The sequence below is a fragment of the Mauremys reevesii genome, linkage group 3 (genome assembly GCF_016161935.1).
Source record: "Mauremys reevesii isolate NIE-2019 linkage group 3, ASM1616193v1, whole genome shotgun sequence".
Classification (NCBI taxonomy): domain Eukaryota; kingdom Metazoa; phylum Chordata; order Testudines; family Geoemydidae; genus Mauremys; species Mauremys reevesii.
The window spans coordinates 67,552,267-67,573,460 of NC_052625.1; the positions used below are offsets into that span (position 1 = coordinate 67,552,267).

Sequence of the window (21,194 nt, forward strand, 5' to 3'; positions counted from 1 at the left end):
AATTCTACACATACACTAAAAACACTCAGTGCCCAGGATTTCTTCTTCTCACCTTTCCCTTTGCAGTTGGGAACCATTTGTTGAAGAGCACCAGGAAGGTCACATAGGCTTTGGCAGCTGCAGTTTCTCTGGTAATGTCCAGCTCCTCAGCTCCCTGTGGTGACTGTGCCAGGTACCTTGATGCACACCTGGAGAGTTCTCTTAGTACTGCATGGAGAGCCAAAAAATTGTGTTTTACTCTACAATTGATGATAATCAGCATAGTTTTGGAAAGTTCTGTGGGGTCCATAATTGAAATAAAGAATAGCCACACTTTTCACAAATTCAGTTTGGAAAACCACCTTCCTGGAATTGATAGCTACTCCCCTCTAAACTCTGCCAGATATCCCAGACATGTTTACATGATTCAGCCTTTGCAAGTTGAATAGTCAACATGAAATGGGCCCTAGCCACTCTGTACTACACAGGAAAAAATACGTGACAATTCTGAGACCCCATAGCTCACTTGGTAAAAGAATCTCATTAACTGAGGATTTCATAGGGAGAGTTGATCTTTAATCCCTCTGAAATTAGAAACAAATGACAAATGGTGGATTGATGCACCTGCCCCATGAACGTTACGTACAGAACAAAACCAAAGCACCGAGGAAGTGATTTTGGAACATTCAGTCCCGGTGACAGGTACGGATTCATGGGAATAGGCTCATTGGCTTCAATGCTGTAACAATGAGAGGAAAGGGTTTCAAAATCTGGCCCTGGACACTGAATCCAAATGACTCTTTTCCTAGACATTAGGAGCATATTATCTTCATCCTCTTTCACATTCACAACCTTCCTAACCATGGTCCATGCTCTGTCAATCTGCACTGACTTCCCTAGCCACCTTTCTGTACATTTCTATATGCAATTCAATATATCTTTCCTGATGTTTGAAAATCTCCCTTGGACTCACTTCTCCAGACCTCTCTGACCTGTATATTCAGCTACTTCCTCTGCCTCATCTCTCTACTCTCTTTCATCCTTGCCCTAAGAAAACACATAGGCTAGCTAGGGGTCAGTAGTAGCTGGATCTCAGTTGAGGAAGAAGAGGGTATAAGGAGCTTCCTTCCCCTCCCCTCCCCTCACTGTATAAGTTTAGGCAGAACTGCATTTCCTGTGCTCAGGCAAGCACTTGCTAATTCTCCTCTTACCTCCTCCCTCCTAATGCATCATAAAGTCAATAAAGGAAGTCTGTGGGAAATGAGATCCAGATCTGGGAAATGGAAAATCCCTAAATACAAGGAAACTTTGAAATTCTCACCATCACTAAATATCAGCATATATTCTTCTGACTGGACTAGGGGCAGGGCTGGCAGGACACAGTCCCACATTGCACCTATATAGGGAGCCATTACTGGAAGAGAGGAAAAGAAAACACAATCAACTTTGTTTCCAGCTGGAATGTTCCTTTTTGTCCTGTGGGATTCATCTTCAGTACAGGATGAAGGGAGATTTGCTTAAGGGAATTGTATCTGCCTGTCTAGCCCACCACAGAGCAATGGAGTATGTGTTTCATATCACATACATAAAAAGGATACTCAACTCTATGCATTTTTGAGAGATGTAGTTCAAGATCCTGCTACAAGCAGTTGTTACTTGTGGGCAGTTCCAAGTGGGCTGATACCTTGATAAACAGCTTCTCCAGAAAGTAGTTTTTATAAAAAGCCAAATGTCAGGAACACTATAACATGAAGGGCTCTCTCCTCATTATCCACTAATATACAGAGGACAAAGGTTGGCTATGGACTATAGATCTGTGGCCTGGAAATATACCCAGATCGCCTCTCAGAAAGGAACTCTTATGGAATGCAATATTTTCACATGCAAGAATCTAAAAAATAAATCTGTATTGGAAATGTGCATAGGTGAGGGAGAGCAGAAGGAGGGTCTCTGGTTGTGTAGTTCCAACAGATATTGTGGGTCCTTATATACATAGGCATCTATACCTACACCTTCTCACCAGGATAGCTTTCCACCTCTTTCTGCACTCCCCAGCAGTAGCCAATGGATCCCTCCACCTCCCACTCCTTCAAAAGCTCCTTTCCTGGCCCCAGAAGCAGATCCTTCCCCTCAAGCCCCCTAAGACCCCAACCTTCCTAGCTGTCAGTGGCTTCTGCAAGAAGCCAAGATTAATCATTGGATGATATGCTCTCTGCCAAACTGATGCTCCTGCTGCAGCCAAAAGCATGAGCTAAACCAAATGAAAGGGTAAAAACACAAGGGTACAGGCCTTACCTTGTGCCTTGGGCCAGATTGTACCTTTAAGGCATATGCCTATGGCGAAGCTGCACTGCCCCAAAGAAGTTTGAGGAGGGAGCATGTATGGTGCACCTGCCCCGTGAACATTACATACAGAACAAAACCAAAGCACCTTAGGATGGTGCAGCCTACTCAGCTCTGCAGTCCAGTGCAGAGGTGGGACAGAGACATGTTCCTTTTGGGGCCATTTGCAATCTGGATGGTGTGTGGAGAAAGCAGCCCCAGCACTCTACCAAGCACAAATACTATGATTTTATCGAGCCCAAACTCCCTCCCACCACTGACACAGCCACAATAAGGCTATGGACAATCTGTCCCTAAGAGGATGAGAGGAAGCTCCTTCAGGAGTGAATGGTGTAGGGCAGAGATGTCTGAAATCCTGCCCCCCATCCCCGACAATTTTAAGTTTTCAGGAAAAAAAAACACCCCAAACTTCACCAAACCAGACATTTTAAATTGAAAATGGGAGTTGTAGTGCCTCACGGGAGTTATAGTTTGCTCTTCATGGCCCCATTCCATTCTCTGGGCTGGGCTGCCCAGCTGGACTACATCTCCTATAATGCACCATGGCCAGGCTCTCCACATTAGACTGTCTCACTTCACCAAGAGGGGAGACCATGATCCATTATGGAAGATGTAGTCAAGCAGCTGATCCAAGCTCATAGAGGAAAATGGGAATATGAAGAGCAAACTACAACTCCCATGAGGCACAACTCCTCTCATTTTTGGCAAAATCTTTAGGTTTGGGGCTAAAATATTTTGACAAAAAAACAAAATCTACCAAGGAAAGCAGACACTTTTAATGAAAAAAATCATTTTGTCACAACCCCAATTTTCCATTGAAAGCCAGGTTAGGTGGAAAATTTTTGACCAGCCACAGTGTAGCAGTCACTATAGGAAGGGTACATAGGAAAAGCCCAGGTAACTCAGACCTGTTTAGTGGTGCCACACAGGTGAACACTTCCCTGGAGAATAAGGAGAATAACATGAAACACTTTCCAATCTAACGAGAAACTCAGACAACAGGAAGTTCAGAAAGATGGTACCACTGAGTTGACAGAGCTTCTCCATTGCACAGAGGATACTGCGGTGGGGCAGGACTTTTGGCTGGAATCTCTCCTGCAGTGTGGCCACGACATCTCCTGGACAGTGCTTCCCAACCGCCACTAGGATGGCAATGGCAGCCTCCTCAAATTCCTCCTTCAGCTCCTAGATCAGCACAGAGAAATTCTTGCCTCATTAGCTGTACTCAGAATTACACGTGAAAGACTTTTCTCTGTGGAATCCTTGCCATCAGAAAGGAGTCCAAGAGACTTTGGGAGTGAACAGCATCAGCTGAGATCTGGAAACCCTGCCCCCCTCTCTCCACATGTTTGAGGAAGGAGAAGAGAGGGGGAAATAACGTAATCCTATCAGGGAATTAGAAAAGGGATCAACCTGATTAATTTAGGGTGTATCCTATCTTAGTCATTACAGTCCTGTGGTCTCACAGCTACAACATCATGGATCTAATTAATCCTTGGGATCCTATTTTCCAGCTTCAGGACATTGGTAACTCCCACTGAAATCAATGGGAATTACTCAGCTCCCATGGCAAAGGAACAGGACCCCTGGCATAATTCCACTCACTTCAATAGACTTACACCAGGGATGAATTAGGTCCTGTCCTCTAAACAGGCAGAATGCTAATGAGGAAATATGTTTAAATGCCTTGTTTAGACAATGGTAACAGGCGATTCGAGGACAGGCATTGCTTTCCTAGAAATATCCATGATAAAATTATAAAACAGCATTCAATTTGGGTTCCTGAAGGATTGCAAAGCACTTTGTATATAATATGTTATATAATCTCTAAAGGATCATGCAGCCACAACTGGGTCTGATCATGGCAGTAGTTCTATACCAACAAGCTCTTTAGGACAGGGGCTGTGTTGTTGTTCTGTGTTTATGCAATCCCAAGCACAGTCTCCTCAGGACTATTATAATACAAATAATAAATATGTATAATAATAAACAACATTTAAGTGACATTCAAAGAAAAATGCATCTAACAGAAGGATTTTCACATATAGTAAACAGAATAATGACTAGCTCTAGAATATAATTTTGCCAAAAGTGCCACAGAGTCTGCTATAGTTCACTTCAGTTACTGAATAAACCTGAATATGTTTACTTAACTCATGACAGCTGACAAAATCTCAGCTCAGGTTATCATATGGGCTTCAGAACCATGTCATGTGACATGCCCAGGACACCAATAAGCATCCTTTATTGTTCATGGCACTATTACCTAGAGAAAGAATGAAGCTCTGAATAAGACCTGGATGTCTGGATACAGTTTTGAGTCCCTCTTTCTCTCCTACATCTTATATTCTTACCGAATTCTTGATTAGATTGATGGAGGTGATGTCAACCAGCCGCTGGGCCAGGTCACTGTTGAGGTGGTTGACAACATTGATTTTTGTTTCTAGGTTTCTCAAGATGTGAAGCTGGTGCTCCACAGACAACTGCAAGGAGGACAGAAAACAGTGACTTGTGATGATGTATGGAAAGTGAAAATTTAACATAGTTTCTGACAAATTCTGTGGATTATAATATTATTCCAAGTACTGTGATTGGTGGGAAGGGTCAAAAGAGAAGGAATCAGAGTATATGGGAAACATGAGAGGGAAATAGACTGAATCAAATCAAGTAAGTAGATGGGATGAATCACAGAGGACAGATGAGGGGAGAAGTTGGTTTATATGGGAGAGGCAAAAGGAAGGAGGCTGGTTCATATAAACTGTTTTTGCATTGCATAGACACTGTTCATACCAAATCATTGTTCTCAAGACATTCTAGGATGCTCTTTATCTCCGCCTCCTCATTGTCCGATTCAGTGACCTCGGTTACTCCTTCTCCCTTCCCCAAAGCCTTTTGGAATATTTTTGAAGCTGACAAAAAGAAAGAAAGTTAATTCTTGTCTAATAGGAGGGTACCCAGCTCCTCCCTGTCAAGCAGGACAAAACACACATGGAAACGCACAGTCTCACACTATAAGTTCCTCTGGAAATGTTCCCTACATTCTGGACTAAATCCTTAGGCACTTGAAATCCATTGACTTCAATGAAGCTGCGTTGATTTACACCAGTCAAGGACCTGTCACTCCCTGTCCAAAATGGTTAATGACACAATGGAATATAGAGATTTCACACTATCATCGTCCTGCAAATGCCTCAGCTTTGTAATGTAGAGAAGGCAATGAACAGTCTGGAAGAGAAATGTAATCACTGTGACAGGGAAAGTGCTATGCAAATGAAGGAATCTTAGGTCACAACGAGAGGATATAGAACACATTGCACAGGAGCTATGGACATGATCCAAAGCCTATTGAAGTTAATGGAAAAACTCCCATTGACTAGACCTGGGTGAATAATGTATTTTTATGTCACTGACAATTTTAATAAACCAAAACCAAGATTTAAAAAAATTTCTGGTGTATTGAAAAGTCAAAACAAATGTTTCAGGTCAAATTAAATATTGTATTTAAATTTCAAGCATTTAAAAACTTTTACATTAAAAAAAGTTAAAGAAACAAAACAAACTCATTTTCAATTGAAAAACTGAAACATTTTTGTTTTGAAAATGTCAAAACAAAACTATGTATTTTTCCAGTGTTTTTTTCACCTAACAAACGATTTGGCAAAATCAACATGAATTTCCTAAATGTTTGGTGTTGCCAAACCTGCATTTTTTGCAGAAAAAATTTAATTCAAAACATTTTGACGAGCTCTACCACTGACTTCTATGGGCTCTGTGACAAAGTTTGGATTGCTACAAGTTGCAACTTAAGTCAGAAGACTTCACAGAAAAAAAGAAAAAGGTAAACAAGCAGTTATGAAAAACTGGATTAATATTTATTTTGATTTAAATAATAATTTTAAATAGACCTCTAGACAGGTAAGCAGTGAGATACCTTGAAAACTTTGGATGAAAAGTGTTACCAAAAATGCAAAGTATTATTAATTTATTTTAATTAATTATAAATTTCTGTCAATTTGTGAACCAGACACTCTTCTAATAACAGGAATAGTGAAGAAATTACCCATAAAACTCCACAGCCAAGTCAACCTAAAGCAGAACATCATTAATCTCAAGGGTGAGAACAGTGCCACCACAGGAAGACAGGAAAGATGGACATTTAGCTGAACCTCCTACCTTTTCAATGAGCTGCACAGGATTTAGCCACCAAAGTCAGAGATTTAAGGGATAGACACTAATTCAGCCACAATAGCCTTTAGTCTAGAGGTACCACGGCTATAGAAAACCATGAAGTGGGTAAACAGAAGTACATAGGGCCGGGGAGGAACAATGAAATTATAATGAAGTAAAAAGAAAACTAAGATTTAAGAATCATAGCATACATATGCTGTCCCTAGTCTGGGTACATGAGGTGTCTATTAATTTGTTATGCCCTTCTCTGGATCATATATATTTCTGTTTTTTCTTTTTTTGATGTGACCAAGTGTTGTATCATTTTAGAACCAAATTCTACTCTCAGTTCCAGAGGTATAAATCCAGAGTAATCTTATTAAAAACCAAATGAGTTACTCCCAATGTTCGTACACTGCACCTGTCAAGGTGGTGTGTGAGCAAATCTGGATTTGAACCAGCATAACTGAAAATAGAACGTGACCTTTCCTGGCTGATATGTTCACTTTTAGTTGATGATGTCTTGGCCTTGCAAGAGGATGGACTTGATTTTAAATGTTATTCTCTGTGCCTTTCTCTTGTTATCCTGAAACCAAACACAATGCTCAAGGTCACCAATGTATTAAATACCAGATTTATATAGTGACAATAACAATATTCTCCATATTGTTTTCTTTCCTTTTCTTAATATAACTGTGATGGGTTTTGATGTGTGGTGGTAGGAAGATAACTTGGTATTCAAGTCCTGTTAGGGAGATCACGGAGGAGAAGAAGGAATTTTCCAGTATGACGTTTGGCTTTGAATCATTCAGACTCTCTGAAAGGCACTCCCTGAGCTGGGTGGGCATGAGTCCCTCTCTTTTCACTTCTTCTATAGTATCGAGCAACTTATCTGCCTACTTCCTGGCCTGGTATGAATATGCCTCTTCTCTTTTCTTTCTGTCCTAGTTGGACAGATTCTCTTTCTTCCCCCCCCCCCCCCATCTCCTATTTTCCTCTCTTCAAACAGAATCAGTAGGAAAATAAAGGTGTCAAGACAGTTTAGAAAAAGGCCTTTGTGAGTGCCTTAGCATGAAGCAGGATTGACTATTGTTTGTGTAAAGTGCTATGCAAATACTATTCATCATTAATAACAATATTTTTATTGAACTATTTCAGGAAATAGTAATACCTGGTATGTTAATGCTGTAATATAGCAAAATTGGCTTCCTTTATCAATTTCCTGTTTTAAGATACTATTATTAAGTTATCTAGGACCAATATATTGCAATATAGAATTATGAAAAATTCCAACATAGCACATGAGAGCATGGAACAAACCCTAATGAGCCAAGTCATGTATACAACATATGGCCACAGAACGTGGATACATACGTTCTTAAATGTGCTGTGTGCACAATCCTGCATTGGCTAAATCATAAGGGGTAATGGCCAATGAATTATATATTATCTCATCTAAAGACTTTTCCATCCCTACTTTCTCACTAAATGATTTAAAGAGACATTTTGGGGTAGATTAGGCACAACCTGTAGATCTTTTAAATTAAAACAGAAACAATAATAACGTATGTGAAAGTGGTTCCTTCCAACATTGAAGTACTTGGATCATTGTACATCCTAATTTGGGTGAGTGGTCTTTCATAGTGAGTTATACACAATCTAATTAGAGGGGGAAGGAAGGCAAATATATCATCATCATTATTTAACATTGATATTGTGGTAGTGACTAATTACCTCAATTAAGTCATGACAGCATTGCATTAGCCACTGTATACATGTATAGTAAGTGACACTTCCTGCTCCAAAGAGCTTATAGTCTAACAGACAATACATAACAGGTGGGCAGTAGGATGGTAAGGTAAGATGGGGTAACAAAAACAATAGTAAGTTTTAGAACAGACTAGGTGTAGCTAAGAATTATACACAATCAATAGCAGATATCACAGCTCACCACAGACATACAAAGGAAAAATACCAAAAGTCATAGATCTCATTTTAATAATATCCTGTTGCCTCTTTTTGACCTGAGTGGCTAGTCAAATTTTAGGGCCCTGAGGATGTGCCAGTTGGAAGAAGAAATTGTTGGAATGTGGAATGCTTGTTTATTTACAAGGAACATGCAAAGTCTTCCTTCTCTGAACTCTGGAAGAACCAAGAACAAAAGGCGCAGTTTCACAGCCCCAAAGCCTCTTTAGCTAAAACCAGACCCAAAATTCTCTCTCTAGCTTTTTCCAAGTCATGCTGTGCTCACAAGCTAGTGCTTGGCTTTCTTGCTTTTTGCCTCTGCCTCTTAGTGTTGTCTCTGTTCTCAGTTTCCATGTGTTCTGCCTTCCATCACGTGCACAGATGCAAAATCAAACTCCAGGGTTTTTCACAGTCCTCTTTTGTTTTAGATTGGGGGCTTCTGATTAACTCAGTTATGTAAATTGAAAGGTGCGTTCACACCCAGTCCCAAGAGATTTGTGATCAGTGCAGTCACCAGTACCTCTCAGCATAATGCTCCTTTCTTTTACAGTAAAAGCTACTTAATAATGCTTAGCTGATTGTTTAAAATACTGCAGAACTGCTGTGCCACTGCCTCTCATTCAGTAGCAATGATCCTCTCTACATCATAATCAAATGACAAATGCCTAGCCTAATTTTGAAGAGCTCCTGCCCACGCTTAGCCTTTGATGCAGCTAGGTTCAAACATGGCAATGCTTAAGGTTCTCAGTTAAATTAGTGCAGCTGTTTATTATAACAGGATTGTCTAGTGGTTAGGGCACAAGGGGACCCAAGTTCATGTCCCTATTCCACCCCAGACTTCTTGTATGACCTTCTGCAAGTCTCTCTCTACCTCTGTTCCCCCTCTGCAAAATGGGGATAGCACTTTCTTAACTCACAGATAAATACATTAGAGATTATGAGGAACTCAGATACTACAATAACAGGGACTAGATAAGTACCTAAGAGATAGCTCTGAACAAATCTCTTCAATAAGTGTCAATATGAAGGAAGCAAGAGTCTCCTCCTAAAACCTGATTCATCCCAGTAGCGAGATTTCTGTTTTCCTAGAGTTGGAGATTATTTATAAGAAACCATTTTAAAAGTATTTATCAACTGTTCTCACTGGCATCTGGAAAAAAAGAAAAGAAAAGATTACTTACTTGTAACTGGAATTCTTCGAGATGACTGCATGTTCACATGTGTGGGTAATGGGCTGACCAGCACAGCCTAATGGTAGAACCTTCTGCAAGCAGTGCCTGTTAGAGAGCCTCTGTGCCCCCTTCTGCTGCTCCTCTCACGGTCGCTGAATGTTCTGAAGGTGAGGCTACATAAGGGGTGCTGCCCCCTCTACTGCCTCAGTTGCTTCTACCACTGACCCAAAGGAACCAAAATAGGACTCTGAGAAAAGGGGAAAGAAGAGCAGGAAGTGAGTGTATGCAGAGGCCTCTCAAAGAACTTTGGTTAAAAGTAACCAAACCTCATTTCTTCTTCAAATGGCTCTGCATATTCCCACTTACGTGTAATTTGGCAAGCAGTGCTAAAAACTCAGGAGGTGGGACAGATTCCTAATTAAATGATGATTGCAGCACTGCTCCACCAAACCTAACATTTTCTCTTGAAGCCAAATCCAAAGCATAATGTTTAGTAAACATATGGACTGACTTCCAAGTAGTAGCCTTACATATTGCCCCAGTAGGAATAAACAAATGATGCTGCTACTGCCCTAGTGGAATGAGATCTCACAACAGTAGGCACAGGAATTGCTGCTAACTTGTAACATTCAATTATACACTACTTACCCCATCTGGAAATAGTCTGAGCAGATACACGACACTTCATCATTCTGAGCATAAGAAATAATTTAGAAGAGTTCCTAAAATGCTTTGTTCTATTTAAATAAGATACCAAAGCTCTTCTAGCATCCTAAATATGTAAAGCACTTTACCCTTTGTTAGCATGAGTCTTTGGGGGGAAAAAACCACTGGCAAATTAACTGATGTGAAACTACGACACTATTTTTGGTAAAAACCTGGGATCAGGTCTAAGAACCACATTGTCTTTGTGAAAAAGAGTAAATGGAAGATTGGCTATCAAGGCATGTAATTTGCTCATCCTTCTGGCTCGCTAGAGGAACAGTAAAAATAGCAAGTAAGAAAATATGAAAAACAGTCATGAAGTATCTGATAGAATTTTCTGGTATCTTAGATAGGCTGACAAAATACACAGCCTTAGCAGGTTGCAAATGGCATCCAATACGGGTAAAGACATCCTATTCCTTGAAGGAGGACCTAGAACGTTGAATACAGGATGTGGCATCTCTTCCACAGCAACAAGGTAAGTTCAAAGAGGATTCCATACAATCCACTAATTTGTGGAATTGCAAAGGATGCTCAGAAAGATGATGCAGCAGCAATGTCCACATGCTCATCAGGTGACAAATCAGGATCAAAGTCAGTATCCACCTGACCCTGCTCAAAAAGAGGCACTAACACCTCTTCTTCTTCTTCCAACAAAATGTCAGGAAACACTGTTTGAGCTGCAGATGGATCTGGCAGAATTGGATCCACATAATTCTCAGCTAACAGATCCTTATCGGTCAGAACATCATTTTTATTGCCATAAGGTGGATGATTAAAAAATTCTGGGGGTAGATTAGACCATGGAAGCCAGGACTGTCAGTCTCTCTGATAGTTGGGATCAGGGCTGCCTGGGGGGGGGGATGTGGGGCAATTTGCCCCAGGGCCCACGGGGCCCCCACAAGAATATAGTATTCTATAGTATTGCAACATTTTTTTTTATGGAAGGAGGCCCCAAAATTGCTTTGCCCCAGGCCTCCTGAATCCTCTGGGCAGCCCTGGTTGGGATCCAGGAACATACCCAGAGAAGGAATTCTCCAAAAGACTGAGGAAACCTAGACTTGAACCATCCAAATTTTTGCCACCTAAGTCTTTTAACTCTCCCTCTATCCTCTTCTGAGGATCCAATCTCAGATCCCATTATGGCTATCATCAGAGAAACCAACAGCGGGTGTAGACACATAAAAGATGACAAGGATCAGCTTGGTGAACTTATAGGAGTAGTAGGAGGAGGCAAAGATGGATCTGGAGACAGATTCACAATAATCTTCTAATCTACCCCTCTTTTTGGATGAAGTGAATTTAGATCTATCAAAGCTTCTCTCTTCCTCTTCCCCAACAGCCTCTCATTCAGATCCGATGAATGCTCAGAAGCTTAATGGTAAACATCAACCACCATCATAATAGCCCCTTTCAGATCCAACAATGACACTGAAGTGGGAATGAACAACAGTACCAATATTATGGGTTTAGGCATCAGCAGCTCTGGAAAGAGTCTCAGCTCTGTAACCATGTGCTGTGAAGCCGAATGTGGAAATGGTTTAGATTTCAGTGTCAGAATTGCAGAAGACATGAGAGAATCGGACAGATCCAGTAAGTCTGACCTATAGGATCTGGCACAGCTAACAGTAGCAGTCTTCTCTCTCACCTTTTTCTTCAGAACCAACAGCTTAAACGTGGGGTCTTTAGCCACCAACTGACCAAACAATGCCTTTGACACCCTTGCAGCTTTAACAGGATGATCCAACAACATATGAACAGAAGCAGGAACCAATGACAACCCAGACCAGTGGGATCCTTTAGGAACTTTAGTCTTACCAGACAAGGCAGCTGGAGATGAAACAGGCCTCTTGGTCTTCAGATCCAACAATCTCCCAGAAACCATTGGCTTAAGAACACATACAGACTATTCTGCCTCTCCTTACCCACTCTGGGTGCGGAAACCTGACCTATAGAATACCCAGAAGAAGGAGAGTGACCTTCTCTGAGACACTTAGAGCACCTAATGTGGTCATCCGATGCCAGGAAGCTGGCTGGGCAAGAAGAGCATCTCTTAAATCCTGGCTTCTTCTTCTTCAGTTCTGTCATCACAGGGAACCAAACCTAAACCTAAAACAAACTAAACTAAAACTAAACTAAACTAACACTAAGAGCAATAACAATTATCTAAAGGCATTAAAATATAGTAGAAAAACCCAGACCTGATGCACTAGAGAGGTTCACTTCCATGTGGCATAACCGGTTGGAGGGAGCTGAGATGGTAAAAGGCACAGCATATCCTGATATAGCCTCACCCTCAGAATATTCGAAGACACTGAGGAGAGGGATAAGAGGAGGAACACGTGTGCTGTGATAGGCACTGCTCAGAGAAGGTTCTGTTGTTAAGATGCACTGGTTGGTTCATTACTCATATGTGGGAATATGCAGAGCCACTCCAAGAATCACATTTATTCTCTCTTTTAGGTTACCGTCCATAAATGTTGACTTTTTATCAACTCTTTATTTAAAAGCTCCGATACTTTCAGTTGTCAAGGTCATCTAGACATTCCTCCAGACATACAAGGAATATAATGAAATTGCCATCCAGGATCAGATCCATGCTCCATGTAATTCAAGATGTGTTCTCCCACTGTGGCCAGTACCAGATGTTTCTTAGAAAGGTGCAAAAACCCTCCTAACTGCCAGTAAAGACTGGCTTAAGCCTTGAAGCTTATTATCTTCTCAAAAATGTATATTAGCATTAACTATAACAACTCTGGCTCTTCTTATTATCTATGGAAATATTCAGTTCCTTTAAACTTGCTCAGTTTTCGGCTTCAGTGATATCCTGTGACAATGAGTTCTACAGTCTAATTGTGTGCTATGTGAGAAAAAAATATTTCCTTTTATCAGTTTTGAGTTTACCACCTTATATTGACTATCCGCTTGGGTCTTGTGTTATGAGACAGGGAGAACAGAAGTGATTCAATCTGCAGGCTTCCTGGGGCAAAATATAGCTGCAGCATTACATCAGATATTGTAACCTTTGTTTAGAAATTATGTCATCCAGAGGTGCCTGATATACAGTAACTCCTCACTTAACATTGTAGTTATGTTCCTGAAAAATGCAACTTTAATCAAAACGATGTTAAGCAAATCCAGTTTTCCCCATAAGAATTAATGTAAATGGAGAGGCGGGGTTGGTGTGTTAGGTTCCAGGGAAATTGTTTTCACCAGACAAAAGTACCTACACACACAGAGAGAGAGTAAGTTTTAAACAAACAATTTAATACTGTACACAGCAATGATGATTGTGAAGCTTGGTTGAGGTTGTGGAGTCAGAGGGTGGAATATTTCCCAGGGAATGTCTTATTGCTAAATGATGAACTAGCAATTGGCTGAGTCCTCAAGGGTTAACACATTGTTGTTATGTAGCATCACATTCTACAAGGCAGCATGAATGGAGGGAGGGGAGACAGCATGGCAGACAGAGACACACACCCTGTGTGTATGAGACAGATGCGCATTGCCCCTTTAAGTACAGTGACTCCACTCTAAGTACACTGCCTTGTTAAGTAGATCAGCAAGCTGAGACGGCAGCTGCTGCCAGGAAGCTCCCTCAATCCTGAGCCCTGTCATGTGTCCCCCCTGCTCTATGGAAGATGGGGTAAGCAGGGTGCAGGAGGGGGAGGGGAACACCCTGACATTAGTCCCCCTCTTTCCCCCTCCAACCCCCACAGCAAGCAGGAGGCTCCAGGGAGCAGCTCCAAGGCAGAGGGCAGGAGCAGCACATGGCAGTGGGGGGAGGGACAGCTGAACTGCTGGCAATTGATAGCCTGCTGGGCAGCTGCCGCACAGGGAACTTAGGGGAGCTGATAGGGGGGCTGCTGGTCCACCCTGGTTCCAAGCCCCCACCAGCTAGCTCCAACGGGCTGCTCTTCCTGCAAGCAGTGGACAAAGCAGGTGGCTGCCAAACAAGGTTATAAGGGAGCATTGAACAACTTTAAATGAGCATGTTCTGTAATTGATCAGCAATGTAACAACGAAACGACATTAACTGGGACGACTTTACGTGAGGAGTTACTGTATATTGAGCAGCAGGCTACAATAGCTTTTGGCAAGAACTACTCTGCATGAGCCATTTTGCATCCAAGACCCATTCTGCATGAGCAGAAATGTTTTCTTTATTTATTTATTTCAATTAACACAATTTGTTGTGTGGATTTAACCATTTTCCTCCAGTGTTTGCAACCCAAACATTATTCTGTTATATTAAGGCATAAGAATCAAGCAAGTGAAAATGACTTATCTAGCTTAATTTCCCAAGGTGAGTGAAATGCAAAGAAGTAAATAAAACAGCGTAAATGATGAAAAGTAGCGATGAGCATTAAACAAAGCCCTGGATCTAAAGATGCTCAGGTTTTGGAGCATAGTTAGGAGCCAGATTCAGAGTTTGAGGCTGGGCCATCTTCTCCACAGTAGCCAAATGGAAACTTTAAATCTGAACATTGCTGAACTCCTGGAAAACTCATATTGAGAAGGTAACTGGGAAAGGGCTGGTTTTATGAGCTTATCCAATCTGCTTCTAACTCAGACTCTCTCTCTGCCTGGTGTTATAAATTACTAATGAAGCCATACAAAGTTCTGTTCAAACTTCTCCCCAGATTTGGTTGCTTCTAGTTCAGTGAAACTGTACTTTTGTTAATGCATTCTGTTTACTGGTTAAGATGAACTTGTACATCACCATGTTCTGTACTTCTAGAACCTAAAAGACACAAAGCATGTTTGTAATTTAGGAGAAATGAATGTAACTAGCTCTTAAAATGCTTACCGTTATTCTGTCTCAAAACGTCTGTCGCGGTCTCTCGTACTTAGTAAACCATTCCCTCCCTCTTGCAGACTGCACCAAAATCAGGCTCCACATACAATAGAGACACTTCTGAGGTAAACTTACTTGAAGGGGAAAACAGTTTGAGGCAGGTCCTCAGCTGGTGTAAATCAGCATAACTCCCTTGACCCTAAAGGAGCTACACCAATTTACACCAGCTGAGGATCTGGCCTTAAATATTCATTAGAGCTTTAGTTTTTTCAAAGCAGAGTTCACTGGAACAAATATAGAAATATCCAGCGTCTACCCATGCAACCAACTGAATTCCACTGACTTATCCATTGTCAAGACAGGTCATAATGGACTACCATACTGTTGCTAGGAGATCAGCCACAAGACTTATGTAACAGGTTCTTCTGGTGGTCACCTAACTCTCCTCTCACTCCATTAAAGTCAGTGGGGTTATTGGTGTAAAACCCATGTGAAAGGAGCATGAAACCCAATGGCACTGAATATACAAGGTTTGGGAGTTGGGTAGGGTCAGGGAGGGGCTGTCAAATCAATCAATCTGGTACAGTCTGAAAGCCTCAACAACTATATATTATTTATATTGTGCTAGCACCTAGGAGCTGATCATGGGTCATGACCCTATTGTGCTTTGCACTGTAGAAACACAATCATATGTGCCAAACCTTCCCAAGTTTCCTCCTTACATAAGAAGCAAATTTCTCTTTTTAAAATATGAATAGTTTGTTATTGATTGTGCGTTTTCCCAGAAGCTGACAGGGAGGTAGGGAGTAGAGAAGATGCATTTACAAAATAAATGCTGTCTCCTTTAACCAGGTTGAATACCACCATACTCTGTTAGTATTCTCATTTTCTTCAGTAGAATGTAGTGGTGGAATAAGGTCCTCTCAATGCGAGTAGACGGAGGCAGAATCTGATCCCAAATGTGTGACTATGAAAAAATATGGAGGAAGAGACCAAGTATTCTGTTTGTTTGTTTGTCTCTTGACTATGTTTTGAAAAAAATACAGGACGTGCTAATCAATTAAACCTATGCAAAACAGAGAAAAGGGAAAACCCAATCAACCCCAACATTCATGGATCAAATTGTATCATTTGAGTGGTGTATAATAGTGTAGCAATAGGCCTTCTCTAGTAACTGACCTTTCTTATTTAATACAGAGGTCCTGATGTGGGCTTGATGCCCTGTTGAGCATGCTCTGCAAACACAGAGATGGAACAGGATCCCTGCCCTGCCGAGATTACAATCTAAGAGTTCAATCCTACAGATACTTACATTATATGTGTAAAGTTTATTCAAGTGTAGTTACATATGCTTAAGAGTTTGCAGCATAGAGTACCCAAGTATCCAAATACATGTTTTAAAATAAATATATTTCCCTTGACGTGGGCACGTGCTTTTATTTTAATTTTTTTGGGGGGGGAGGAAGAGCAGTTATTTATAAGTAGTTTTACCCTTTTAACTTGCTGTCATGAAATGTGTGATTTTTTTTTTTAAGTCTCAATCTGATCTGAATTAGTCCATGTTCAAGAGAAATGATAGGCTAAGGGGAGTGTAAACCAAACCTTACTTCACTTATCTGACGTTCTAAGTTCATAATTCTGTGATATTTGGCCAATTGTTAATACCACCACTAACATCGGAGTGAGCAAAAAAAAATTCTCTGCTTTCCATCAGCCCTTACAGACAAAACACAGAATTATGTATTCCTTGTTTAGTATAAACAGTGTGCTTTGTGCTATATACAACACAAAAGAGAGACTCTGCCACAAAAACTTGCAATCTAGAAGGCAGAACTTGCTCCTTCAGTGTGATCTACACAAGCAAATCCCCATTTCTCATGTGAAATCCTATGGACTACACCAGTTTACACTAATTGGGGATCTGGCTTACCACCTTATCCACCCCTGACTGAAAGGATTATAAGATCTCCGAGATATTTGACAATTATGGACCACTAAAAGCAATTAAAGGAAATTAATGGGTGTAGGAATCAATTTTAAAAAATGATGCTAAGGCTACTAGGAGATAAAGTGATAGTTAACTTATAATCAGTGTCAACAATTAGCCTAATTATTAGGCCTAAACCTTCAGAAGAGACTGTGACTGTTCTGCAAGATGCTGATTGCCCTCAACTCCCACTGAAGTCCATGGGAAATGAAGGCACTCAGCACCAGGCAGCACAGCCTTAACACCTTGACTGTCGGGCCCCTTTCTAGGACCCTAAGCTAACAGAAGTCTATTATCTAAGGTGAAAGTGCGGATCCACTAATTAGGCGGGTGACCCTTCATTCTCTCATGTGTGGCCACCCAGGTGCACACTTTAGAAGAAACTATCTGAGGACCACCTGAATGGAGCTCATGGACCACAGTTTGAGAACCTCTGCACTAGACTATGGACTTTGAACCATACGTGTTATAAATTCCTCAGGGACCATGTTTTGTACAGAGAAAACTGGTTGCTAAACAAATACTTATAATAAATAAGAATATATGATAAAATCTGGTAAATTACTGTTTTGTAAATCCATATATTTAAACATGCATACCAGTATCTATAATTTTTCATTCCATAATGTACTAGACTACTCTGTCATAAATGGATTTCATTATCCTTAACTCTCATACTTTTGAACCTAGGTTTTTCCTTACCAGACATGGGCTCTTCTGTTTCAAATGTGGGTGAGTAGTGCCATCATGTGGCTATGTATATGTATTTCAGAGAAGTATTTAATGGACAAAACCACAAAAAAAAGTCAGCAGGTATCCATCCTTGAGTGGTGAGCTGTGTTCCCTCTAATTTTTCCCACACATATGGGGAATGAATTTTGTTATATGCACCAATATGGAAGTGATGTGTGATAGATCACCTCCATATTGGTGCACATAAAATTCATGTAGTGGGGTAGGGCCAGGGGGTTCAGGGTGTGGGAGGGGGCTCAGGGTTGGGGCAGAGGGCTAGGGTGCAGGAGAGTGAGGGCTGTAGCTGGGGGCGCAGGCTCTGGGATAGGGCCAGGGATGAGAGGCTCAGGGCTGGGGCAGAGGGTTGGGGTGTGGCAGGGGAAGGGCTCCAGTGGGGGATGAGGGGATTGGGGTTCAGTGGGGCTCCCTGAGGCTACAGTGTGGAGAGGACACCCCCCAGCTCTCTTCCTGAAGCAGCACCTGGGTTGGGAGGGTGAGGGGCACCTGTCCCCCGGTCGTGGAAGGTCCAGGGCTGGGCTAGGGCAGGGGCATCTCTCCCCACCGCAGCTCTGAGCGTCTGCGTGGTGCTTAATAGGCAGCTGCACGGCCTCAGTTTAGAGGGAACTTAGGTGGTGAGCACAGGCATTGACTTTTGGTTTTGCCAGTGGGGGCTCTTGAAGAGATGCATGTGTTGGGGGCGGGCGCTGCCAGTTTTGGGGGGAGAGGCTATTTTCATCATATTTATACATTTCTTTCATATTCTAGTTATTGAATGTGTCCATCACTGGTGTCTTAATTTACTCATTATTAAAATAGTAATGTACTACATAATTACATGATCATGAATTACAGTATATTAAAATCATTGCATTCACCTACACGTTGTCTTCACTTTTGTCCCACTTTAAAGACATTACGTCTCACTGTAGCTATTGGATGAAACTGTCAGCAACACTGTGGCTCATGGGTGCTCAGTTACTGGGTTTTAAATGGAACCAATGGTGCCAGGCCCACATGCAGAAGGGGATCCAGGGCGTGGACTGTGGCCTCACCCTCACCCCACCCGTGCTCAGCCTCTTTCCCCCACCTGCTGCTTGCTCCTCTCCACTCCCTCTCCCTGCTCACTCCTCTCCATTCCCCCTCCCCCGTGTGAGTGGTGGGCGAGGCCTTGGGGGGAGAGGCTAAATGGGGAGGGGCCTCAGGGGGAAGAGGCTGAGCAGGGGAGAGGCCTCGGGGCAGAGCCACAGTCTGGGCACTGCGGCCCACAAAAGATGAATCCAGCCCTACGGGTGCTGAGCATCCTCTATTTTTTTCAGTGGGTGCTTGAGCCCCGGAACACCCACGGAGTTGGTGCATATCGTGGGGAAATTTTCCAAAGAAAACACACACACACACAAACTAATCCAGTAGTAAAACTGATAAAAGCTAAACAAGGAAGAGTTACTCACCTGTAAGTGAAGTTCCTCAAGCAGAAGCTTAAAGTCTGTTGACTTCAAAATACTAATGCAGAAGCAGCTAGTATTGGAGCATGATACAGAGCAATGGGGCTGATAGATATACTCAGAGGAAGAATTTGAACTTTTTGAGGCATTAGTAAACCAAAATGTTGGCAGCAGGTACTGAAAATGACATTGAGTTCAAATTAGCAGAAAATTATTTGAAGTCTGGGGAACTCATTGATCCTCATTCTGTAATACAGTGCAGCTCTGATGACAAACACTATAAGGCAGCACAGATAAAGGTTGACCTCTAATTGGAAACAAAGAGACTAGGTCCAGAAGATGACAGCTCTCTCTTTGGGGAGCCATTCATTAAATAAAAGAGGACGGGGATGGGGGGGAACATGTCAATACATTTACCTCATTGGGTAAGGCCCAATCTATATATTAAAGAGTCCTTTACATCATGGTTGTAAACTAGGCTGAATCACTAAAACAGGACAAGGCCCTTGCCTAGAGCCTTTAACCACACAATCTTTTCATTCACCACTTACCAGGGCAGAGGATGTAACCCCGGAGATTTGGCTTGGATAACAAGACTGCATTCTACATCCAGTCCCTCTGCATTACTGTAAACTGTAAACCAAGCTATCAGGACCTCAGGAGAGAAATAGAAACCATGCATTTAAATTCTTCAGGAAGTGATTGGTCTGGCTTGTAGCAGCTCCCTATGCGGCGTCATCTTGTGATTAAGAATCTAAGCTTCCTTTTATAAATCATCAAGTGTTTCACTCTTATGATTGAAAATGTAACCGTTATAATATAAACCATCTGTAAACTGATGCAGCAATTTCTCCCTGAGTCTGGAAGTAGCCTGAAGGGGTGTTTATTATATAGAGTAATGTGTGCAAATATAAATATCAGTATTGGTAACTATTCCACCACTGAACGATGAGTGAAGATACTCATATTATGAATATATTTTGGCAACAAATAAATGGTGTGACAAAGTTCCTCCTTTACCTTGGTGGGTCCTGCGCTTATTGGTGGATTTGCTTGCCTCACAGATTCACCCTGTGGGTCGGGAAACAGTCTAGAGACCTTCCCCACTGGTAGGGGCCACAGGCCAGGTCAATTCCTCCTGTGTTTGATCAGGAGTTGGGAGGTTTGGGGGGAACCCGGGCCCGCCCTCTACTCCGGGTTCCAGACCGGGGCCCTGTGGACTGCAGCTGTCTAGAGTGCCTCGTGGTACAGTTGCGCGACAGCTACAACTCCTTCGGCTACTTCCCCATGGCCTCCTCCCAACACTGTTTTTGTCTTCACCACCGGACCTTCCTCCTGATGTCTGATAACACTTCTCAGTCCTCCAGCAGTATGCCTACTCACTCTCAGCTTCTTGCATGCCTCTTGCTCCAGTTCCTTGCACACACTTCCTCTCCTCTGGCTCCCTTTGGCCTGACTGGAGTGAGCCCTTTTAGAGCAAAAGAGGGGGCCTTAATTAGAGTCAGGTGCTTAACAGCCTCACCTGACCCTTAGCAGGTTAATTGGAGTCAGGTGTTCTCATTAGCCTGGAGCAGCCACTGCTCTGGTCACTCAGGGAACAGAAAACCACTTATCCAGTGGCCAGTATATCTCCCTTCTACTACTCTGCTGTTCCCAACTGGCCTGGGTCTGTCACAACAGATATAGGACTGTGGGCAGAGCATAGGAAAATGAACATTACTTACTTGTAATCAAGGTTTGACATGCGCCGACAGGTGCCATTGAACAATGCAGCCTTGTTCTAGCAGTGCCTAGACAACTGCTTGCATGAAATTCGATAAGGACAAATGCAAAGTACTCCACTTAGGAAGGAACAATCAGTTGCACACATATAAAATGGGAAATGACTGCCTAGGAAGAAGTAC

At 42.1% G+C, this 21,194-nt stretch overlaps 1 protein-coding gene and 1 long non-coding RNA gene across 9 annotated transcripts in view; one reads left to right on the plus strand and one right to left on the minus strand.

Moving 5' to 3' along the window:
• Positions 1–15,462, minus strand: part of LOC120399981 (maestro heat-like repeat-containing protein family member 1) — a 70,951-nt gene extending 55,489 nt beyond the window's left edge. For 6 of the 8 annotated variants that reach the window (XR_005595442.1, XM_039528276.1, XM_039528278.1 and 3 more), the window contains exons 1-7: positions 15,142–15,462; positions 9,636–9,873; positions 5,113–5,231; positions 4,677–4,805; positions 3,345–3,507; positions 1,301–1,393; positions 53–207 (exon numbers count right to left, since the gene is read on the minus strand). Coding sequence is in view for 7 of the 8 variants with exons in the window: in XM_039528276.1 (XP_039384210.1) it covers positions 53–207; positions 1,301–1,393; positions 3,345–3,507; positions 4,677–4,805; positions 5,113–5,231; positions 9,636–9,666 (690 nt within the window). In the remaining variant the exon portion in view is untranslated. Of the gene's footprint in view, positions 1–52; positions 208–625; positions 719–1,300; positions 1,394–3,344; positions 3,508–4,676; positions 4,806–5,112; positions 5,232–9,635; positions 9,874–15,141 lie in introns of those variants that run through there. The other 2 variants (XM_039528274.1, XM_039528279.1) reach the window with 2 other exon arrangements.
• A 102-nt stretch (positions 15,463–15,564) lies between these two features.
• Positions 15,565–20,109, plus strand: LOC120399982. Its single transcript, XR_005595443.1, has 4 exons — positions 15,565–15,659; positions 16,327–16,450; positions 17,807–17,848; positions 19,845–20,109. It is a non-coding gene; the product is annotated as an uncharacterized LOC120399982 (long non-coding RNA).
• The last annotated feature ends 1,085 nt before the right edge of the window (positions 20,110–21,194 follow it).